The 9,755-nt window shown below is 44.9% G+C and overlaps 1 protein-coding gene across 1 annotated transcript in view; it reads left to right on the top strand.

Moving 5' to 3' along the window:
- Window positions 1–3,940, top strand: part of nkx1.2lb (NK1 transcription factor related 2-like,b) — a gene marked incomplete at both ends in the record, with an annotated part of 12,975 nt that extends 9,035 nt beyond the window's left edge. The window contains one exon of the mRNA XM_084339503.1: window positions 3,237–3,940. Coding sequence (XP_084195629.1) covers window positions 3,237–3,940 — 704 coding nt within the window. The remainder of the gene's footprint in view (window positions 1–3,236) is intronic.
- Window positions 3,941–9,755: the final 5,815 nt, after the last annotated feature.

Below are 9,755 nucleotides of genomic sequence, written 5' to 3' on the forward strand. Positions count from 1 at the left end.
AACCATTTCACTTCCACACTACAGAAGGTTAACCCTTTCACAACCACACTACAAAAGGGTTAACCCTTTCACTACCACACTACCAAAGGGTTAACCCTTTCACTACCACACTACCAAAGGGTTAACCCTTTCACTACCACACTACCAAAGGGTTAACCCTTTCACAACCACACTACAGAAGGTTAAACTCTTTCACTACCACACTACCAAAGGGTTAACCTTCTGTAGTGTGGTAGTGAAAGGGTAAAACCAGTTTTTAAATGGAACTTTCAGGTATTGGTTCCTATAGAAGGAGAGGGACGTGAGCCCGAGTCACATACAGTACACTACATCTGAAGTGATGACACATACAGTACACTACATCTGAAGTGATGACACATACAGTACACTACATCTGAAGTGATGACACATACAGTACACTACATCTGAAGTGATGACACATACAGTACACTACATCTGAAGTGATGACACATACAGTACACTACATCTGAAGTGATGACACATACAGTACACTACATCTGAAGTGATGACACATACAGTACACTACATCTGAAGTGATGACACATACAGTACACTACATCTGAAGTGATGACACATACAGTACACTACATCTGAAGTGATGACACATACAGTACACTACATCTGAAGTGATGACACATACAGTACACTACATCTGAAGTGATGACACTACATCTGAAGTGATGACACATACAGTACACTACATCTGAAGTGATGACACATACAGTACACTACATCTGAAGTGATGACACTACATCTGAAGTGATGACACATACAGTACACTACATCTGAAGTGATGACACTACATCTGAAGTTCTGAAGTGATGACACTACATCTGAAGTGATGACACTACACCTGAAGTGATGACACTACATCTGAAGTGGCACAGTATGGGTGACCCCAGTGAGAATGGAACCCCCAACCCTGGCAGTGATATTTCATTTAAACTTTTATTTAAAATCGTAAGCTTCTGAGGTTTCCCTCATTTACAGAAACGACAATTGTACAAATGTAAACAGTACATAATACAAGCAATATTCACAGAAATTTAAACACCAGAGTAAAATAAAAAACGTTTAAAATAATTTTAAAAGATCAGCTAAAACAATTACAGGTCTGAAATCATACGTTTAAACATTCCAAGGGAAGGGAGAACCTCCAATTTCAGAGAGAGTTGAAGGACATTCCATGAGAGGCATCAAAGGAAACGGCTGACTTCCCTAGCTCAGAACAAATTTGAGGAACCCTAAGAACCATCCAGTCATTCAATCGAGTTGAATAGGTTCCAATATTCCAGTCTAACAGTGAAGAGATATAAACAGGTTGTTTACCAATAAGGGCTTTAAAAATAAATAAATACCAGTGTTTGTTGCACTTTTCTGCAAGAGAAGGCCAACCCACCCTATCATACAGGACACAATGGTGAGTATCATATCTGTCACCAGTAATAAACCTAAGAGCTGAGTGATATGCAGAATCCAGAGGTTTAAGAGTTGATGCCGCAGCATGCCTATAAATTACATCACCATAGTCCAAAACTGATAAGAAGACTGATTCAACAATAATTTTTCTACTAAAGAGAGGAAAATTGGATCCGTTTCTGTACAGGAAACCAATTTTCTGTCGCAGTTTAGAGGCAAGATTGTCCACATGGAACTTAAATGTAAATTTCTCGTCGAGCCACAGGCCAAGATATTTATACTCAATGACTCTCTCTGTACAAGAGCCGCTGACAGTAGATATCCTCACATCATCAAAGTTAATATTCCTGGCTCTTGAAAACAACATAAACTTTGTCTTACTAGCATTAAGAACCAATTTAAGACTAGTAAGGGCATCGTGTAGACTAGCATAAAAGGAAAGTTGCAATTTATCAATGGCCAACTGTACAGAGTCTGCAATACAGTACACCAGTGGCGGCTGCTGACCAAATTTCTTGGTGAAGCACAAAATTATTATATTATATTATATATTAAATTGTATTTTTAAAACATCCCCAAGGCTGCAACACCCCCATTCCTCCCAGGTGTCAGGCTCCTCATTCGCTTCCATAAATTTTGGGGACCATGTTTAAATATCATCTTCATCATATCACCTCTTGAATCTTGACTTGCCATATTCAATCAGTTTCAGTAACTACAGGACAGTACATTAGACTCACTTGTTGTTTGGTTGCATCGGGTTGGAACGAGCCTCGAGCCGTCGCGTTAACCCTTTGAGAAGCTTTTGTCAGCTGCTGGCAGGGCTTGATAAAGTGTGTGTCCTCCAGACTCCATATAAATCCAAATCCAACACTGTCAGTAATGTACAGTATTTCGTGCTGATCTCTCCAACTCCTGAGAATACACTTCTTATATCTTGTTATTACCGAACCACAACGCACTGAATCGAAACTACGACACTGGACTCTGACTGGCGCCGCCCCCGCGTAGCATTAGCTGGTACCATTCTCTGATTGGATTTCAAGGCTGTCAATCATTCAATCCCCGTTTGTGAATGGCAAGAGCAATATTGCACGGACCGGGCTTAGATGACGTTAATAGCCTATTTTGATTGGCTATTATATTCATAAAGTCAGCCCGTGCAGGGAAAGTTGCACCTGAGTGATTGACAGCTAGCCATTACTGACTGCAGGCCTGATCAGAGAGCTCAGAGCTGTCACTTGGCCATTTTTGAAGAAAGAAAAAATTCACTGGCATTTTTTTACAGAAGAAAACATTTCTAATAAAACAAAAAATAATAATAATAATAATAATAATAATAATAATAATAATAATAATAATAATAATAATAATAATAATAATAATAATAATAATAATAATAATAATAATAATAATAATAATAATAATAATAATAATAATAATAATAATAATAAAAAAAAATATATATATATATATGTAAATGAATAATAATTATGAATTATGAGTGAATTTGTGCTTCACGTGTTGTCATGGAATAACCTCCACTGCAGTACACAATTGTGTCATCAGCATACAAATGGGCATGACATCCATACAAAGAAGAAACAATATCATTAATATAAATTGTAAAAGGACCGGACCAAAAACTGAACCTTGTGGCACACCTTTAGTCATGGCCAAAAATTCAGATTGGGCTTGACCTGACAGATGACCAGCTGCAGCCTCCGAACCCCCCGAGGCAACACCCTCCTCTACGTGAACTCGTATTAACCCCCGGTGTCTCTTCTCTCCTCCAGAGGACGGCTACGTCTTCAGACCCGACGGCTGTGAGAACGACTTCCGTCGAGCCTCCACTCCGGACTCAGACGCCCCGGACGAGCCGTACTCCAGCGAGGAGAGCAGCTCGGCGCCGCCCGGCCACGGAGAGGGAGACCCGGGCCCGCACGGCCACCCGGACCCCGGCAGGGACTCCAAGAGCCCGGGGGGGGGCGAGGCGGGCCAGGCGGGGGGGGGCCAGAGCCAGCAGGGGAAGCCCAAGCGCAAGCGGTCCGGCTCGGACTCCAAGTCCGGAAAGCCCCGCCGGGCCCGCACGGCGTTCACCTACGAGCAGCTGGTGGCGCTGGAGAACAAGTTCAAGTCCACGCGCTACCTGTCGGTGTGCGAGCGGCTGAACCTGGCGCTGTCGCTCTCGCTCACGGAGACGCAGGTGAAGATCTGGTTCCAGAACCGCAGGACCAAGTGGAAAAAGCAGAACCCGGGCGCCGACACCAGCGCCCCGACCTCGGGAGGGGGCGGGGGGGGCGGCATGGGGGGCCTGAGCCCCCTCAGCCCCTCCCCTCCGATGGGACATCTGTCGATGCACGGCTATGGGGGTCACCACCACCAGGGGGGGCTGGTGCAGCTTCCCTTCCTCACGCCCAGCCACGCCGCCGTGCTGTCGCCCTTCATGCTGGGGGCCCAGCCCTACGGAGCCCCCACCTTCTACACCACACACCTGTAGAGAGAGAGAGAGAGACTACACACCTGTAGAGAGAGAGAGAGAGACCACACACCTGTAGAGAGAGAGAGACCACACACCTGTAGAGAGAGAGAGACCACACACCTGTAGAGAGAGAGAGATACTACACACCTGTAGAGAGAGAGAGAGAGACCACACACCTGTAGAGAGAGAGAGAGAGAGAGACTACACACCTGTAGAGAGAGATAGAGAGACCACACACCTGTAGAGAGAGAGACTACACACCTGTAGAGAGAGAGAGAGAGACCACACACCTGTAGAGAGAGAGAGAGAGACTACACACCTGTAGAGAGAGAGAGAGAGACTACACACCTGTAGAGAGAGAGACACTACACACCTGTAGAGAGAGAGAGAGAGAGAGAGAGAGGGAGAGAGAGAGACACTACACACCTGTAGAGAGAGAGAGAGAGACTACACACCTGTAGAGAGAGAGACACTACACACCTGTAGAGAGAGAGAGAGAGAGAGAGAGAGGGAGAGAGAGAGAGAGACACTACACACCTGTAGAGAGAGAGAGAGAGAGAGAGAGAGAGACACTACACACCTGTAGAGAGAGAGAGAGAGAGAGAGAGAGAGAGAGAGAGAGAGAGAGAGAGAGAGAGAGAGAGAGAGAGAGAGAGAGACGCTACACAATCATGTCTTGTGGTCATGTTCCTAAGCATTAGCGACAGGCAAATACAAACACACAGACACACACAGACACACACAGACACACACTCAGTCTTGAATCAGACATTTGTTTGATGGATCAGAATAAACCCTTTTCTTTTTTGGTTGGACCCAAATAAGCAGGAGAACAGAGGTAGCCATGACAACCAGGTAACTGGCAGAACAACGAACAGTTTCCCCACCTTCTGTCTCTGATTGTCTGGACTACTGCCGGGAAAAAAGCACTAATAAACAGTTTAAAAAAAAAACTAAAAAAGTACAAACTGTGGGGGGAAGATCTCCAGGTTCCACATTCTCTGTTTCTAGAACAACAGGTTCCATGTTCTCTGCTTCTAGAACAACAGAAACCATTTGTTTTCCTATTGATGACGTTGTAATTTAACTTGTTATTTTGATAGGATGTGAATAATAGGCTACTACTCGGGGGTCACCAGGTGTACATAGTTGTTGACATAAATCTATGTTCTAGCTTTGAATTCTTCTGAATGCAGTTTAAAAGATATTAGAAATGATTAAGTTGATTGATAAAATAATCTGTACCGTTACTGAACGTTCATGTATAACTGGAATGGCTCGACATTATTGTAAGTACCATGTAACTACAGCTGTGACCGTTTTCAACACTGTTTTGTTATTTATTTATCGAATTGACTAACTTACACTTTCCACAGACACAACCTTGGATGTATAATGAATGCTCATTTCACATTGAATTTTGATATTTAAATAAGAGGAATTAAATTATGAATAATTAAACCATAGACTATCTCAATACAATGATCATCTTGATGACCAGATTCCATAGCAGAGGTCTTTTCATGTGGGCTATCTTTCGGGTTTATTATTTTTCTTGTCTCCGAATTAAAAAGACGTTTGGGAACTAAAGATATATGGATTTCTTTTTTCCTTTTTTTAACCCTTTCACTACCACACTACAGAAGGTTAACCCTTTCACTGCCACACAACAAAGGGTTAACCCTTTCACTACCACACTACAGAAGGTTAACCCTTTCACTACCACACTACAGCCCTTCAAGGACATAATAATATCATTAATATAAATAGTAAATAAAACGGGGCCTAGGATCGATCCTTGTGGAACACCTTTTGTAATGGGCAAACATTCTGACTAGGTTTTGCCCACTTTCACACATTGGTTTCTGCCTGATAAATAGTTCCGGAACCAACCGCAAACAATCTCATCAAAACCAATACTATACAGTCTATTCAACAGAAGAGAATGATCAACCGTATCAAATATTAATATATTACCCCATGATGATATTTGATGCATAAAAAAAACAAGATAAAACACTCAACTCACGCCTATATCTTTTGACAGCTGGGTGCTGAATCCTAAAAGTAGTAGTTGATCATTCGAAAGAAAGACTAGGAAAGCACTCTAAATTGATTATTTGAATTGTCACACGACGGACGTTTCGGGATATAGCCTTCCTCAGCATGTAATGGCGAATACAAATACATTCACACACAGGGCCGGATTAACGACCGGCCTCTAGTGACGAGGGGCCTTTTTTTTTTTTTTTTTTTTTTAACTTTTTTTTTTTTTTTTTTTTGGAGATCGATGTCATACTGTGACACTGAAATGAAAAAATATTTCATCAACTAAAATATTTAGTCAACAAAAATATTTCATCAACTAAAATATACGTCACACCCCGCGCCTCTCCCTGCCGTCTGCAAGTGGCTAATCTTGAGTTTCCGACCCCCCAGTAAGCTAACCATGGATAAATCCAAAAAAAGGAAAGTCTGAGGAAAATAGAGGGTTTAATTCAGCGTGGACAGATTAATTTGCTTTCACGACTAACAATGCAGGCTTACCTGTAGCCTATGCCTGATAGGTGGTGCGAAATTTGCGAACAACGATTACTGTCATTTTGATTACTGTAGTTTGCCTGGTATGTAGCCTTGGTTAGTGGCTCCCCTACCAATGCTTTACATATAAAAACGCCACTGTGCGTGCGTGCACGTGTGTGTGTGTGTGGGGGCCTCCACAAGAGTCTGGCCCAGAGGCCTCTGAATTCTTAATCTGGCCTTGTTCACACAGGTGTACTGACATTATCATCTACTTTCTACATTCTGCAGCAAAGCCATGAGTACATGCAAATATTTACATGCTTACAGTTCAAAAGGTGCAATGAAAAAAAACATGTGTAAGATATTGCTCAACATCAGCGAGACTCTCGACAGCAAGGTAGCTTTATAGATTTATGGGTGATGAAAAGGTGAAAACTATTGTGGGTCATGCCCGTGCATGCAGCAGCGGCAGGTAGGTCGCATAGATCGGTAGAACAGAACAGAACTCGGGCAGAACATCGCGTACAAATTGGAAGAGCCGTCGCGTGTCGGGCTAACCCTTCCAGAAGCTTTGTGGTCTGGGCTTGAACTTTCCATAATGTGTTTCCATAAATCCATTTAGTTAGATCCAGCACTGAATTTTACTCAGTTTGAGTAAAATTTACTGTGTATCTTGTGATTATTATCAATTTCCGACGACGAAAACAAGTCAACAAGTGTTAGTTATTTCCTGGTTGGCGTGTATCCGGACGTGATGTCAGACGAATGCCACGCGCTCAGCCTAGTGTGACGTCTTGCACTAGAACAACCCATAGAAATGCATTGGAGGTCAAAACATTTTAAATAAAAATAAAGCCAACACACGAATGTACGAGAGGACTGAGGGGCGATCGGCAGCCAGAGAGAAGTCGCCCCATGGAGTCAGACAGTGATTCTGAGATTCATTCCAGAACAAAATTAGATGCTGTGGTTGATTGGACTATGATATTCAGGATTTTTAAAATTATTATTATATTTATCATACTTTTTCTCCCATCCCAATGTTAGTCGTTATGCCAATTCCCAATCCCCTTCCTGGTCGTTGCTCACTCTACCCCCTCCCGTCGGTCCGGGAGGGCGGAGACTATCACATGCTTCCTCCGACACATGTGTAGCCAGCTCACCGCTTCTTTTCACCTGGCAGCGCGGACTCTCACTGGGGGAGTGTAACGTGTGGAAGGTCACACTACCTCTCCTAGATCCTTCCCTTGCTGTGCAGGCGCCCCGACCGAACTGTAGCAGTCGCTGTTTACAACGACCAGGACCCACCTTCGCCGGGTTTCCCACCCACTGACACTGTCAATTGTGTCAGTATGGTCGGTCGGCCAACCCGGAGGCACCACATTTACATTTACATTTACATTTAGTCATTTAGCTGACGCTTTTATCCAAAGCGACTTACAAGTTCTGTACGACAAGCCATCAGGAAGGGCACAACTCTATCAGCTGAGCAACAATGTTCATCAAAGTGTTGAGTGCTACAGTGTAGGTTAGTTTATTAGGACAAGTGCATGACAGTACGGTTAGTTAGGGTTAGATTTTTTATTTTTTTATTTTTTTTTAATTCAGATAATGGTTGAAGAAGTGCGTCTTTAGTCGACGGCGAAAGATTGGACGTGATTCGGCTGTCCTAACTGGGGTGGGTAGTTCATTCCACCATTGTGGGGCAAGGACTGAGAATAGGCGACTTCTCTTTGATGACCCTCCCGGAGCTTGGATAGGAGTAGGTCTAGGGCGGCCAGAAGATGCAGAGCGTAGGGGTCTTGAGGGTGTGTAGTTAGAGACCATTGACCGGAGGTAGGCGGGAGCGGTTCCCTTTGCCGCACGGTATGCTAGGTCGAGGGCCTTGAAGCGGATTCGTGCAGCAATGGGGAGCCAGTGCAGGTCCCTAAGAAGTGGGGTGACATGGGCCGACTTCGGTAGGTTTGAGATCAGGCGGGCCGCTGCGTTCTGAATGAGTTGAAGAGGCTTAGTGGCAGTGGCCGGGAGGCCAGCGAGCAGTGCATTGCAGTAGTCGAGGCGGGAGATGACTGTTGATTGGACGAGGAGTTGGGTGGCTTCTTTTGTCAGGAAGGGGCGGATCCTTCTGACGTTGCTCAGGAGGAATCGGCAGGTTCTGGTCGTCGCTGCGATGTGAGCAGAGAAGTTCAACTGGTCGTCGAGGACAACACCAAGGTTCTTGGCGGTCGGGGACGCAGTCACAGCTGCATTCTCGACTGTGATTGAAAGGTCGGTTAGGGGGGAGGATTTGGCCGGCAGGTGGAGCAATTCTGTTTTGCTTAGGTTCAGTTTGAGGTGGTTGGACGTCATCCAGGCTGAGATGTCGGACAGACAGGCCGAGATCCGCTCAGAGACGTGGATATCTGAGGGAGGGAAGGAGAGGAAGAGTTGAGTATCGTCGGCATAACAATGGTAGGAGAAGCCATGAGACGTGATAATGTTACCCAGTGATTTAGTGTAGAGGGAGAAGAGAAGGGGTCCTAAAACCGAGCCCTGGGGGACACCCGTCCGCAGGGGGCGGGTGGCCGACAGGGTCCCTCTCCATGACACTTGGTAGGAGCGGTCATTGAGGTATGATGACAGCCATGTCAGCGCAGAGCCAGCCACTCCCATTCCTGCGAGGGCCGCAAGGAGGATCTGGTGGTTGACTGTGTCGAAGGCTGCAGATAGATCTAGGAGAATCAGGACAGAGGAGAGGCCTTTCGCTTTTGCTAAGTGAAGTGCCTCTGTGACCGCAATGAGGGCTGTCTCTGTGGAGTGACCAGTCCTGAAGCCTGACTGATTAGGGTCTAGGAGGTCATTCTGTAAGAGATAAGCAGTAAGTTGGTTGGATACAGCACGTTCAAGTGTTTTAGAAAGGAAGGAGAGAAGAGAGACAGGACGGTAGTTGCCTATGACGGTAGGGTTCAGGGTTGGTTTTTTTATGAGCGGCGTGACTCTGGCTTGTTTTAGGGAGGTGGGGACCACCCCCGAGTTGAGTGAGGAGTTGATGGTTGCAGTTAGGAATGGGAGGATGTCTGGATTCGATCCCACGGTCTCTGTGGTGGTAGACAGCCGCTTAGTCCGCTGTGCCACGCGGCCGCCCACCTCATCATTATTTTATAAAAAATCGATGTAAATAAAATATAAATAAAATCGCCTGTGGCAGGGAGGGTGACGCACAAATCGCCATAATCAGTCAGCCGCCCCTGGTGTGTGTGTCTGTGTGTGTGTAATTCTTTGCATATGCTCACACGCCCGGCTAATGGAAACATTCGATATAGACTAAACA

This window comes from Notolepis coatsorum (genome assembly GCF_963971535.1).
Source record: "Notolepis coatsorum genome assembly, contig: SCAFFOLD_115, whole genome shotgun sequence".
NCBI classification, from domain to species: Eukaryota; Metazoa; Chordata; class Actinopteri; order Aulopiformes; family Paralepididae; genus Notolepis; species Notolepis coatsorum.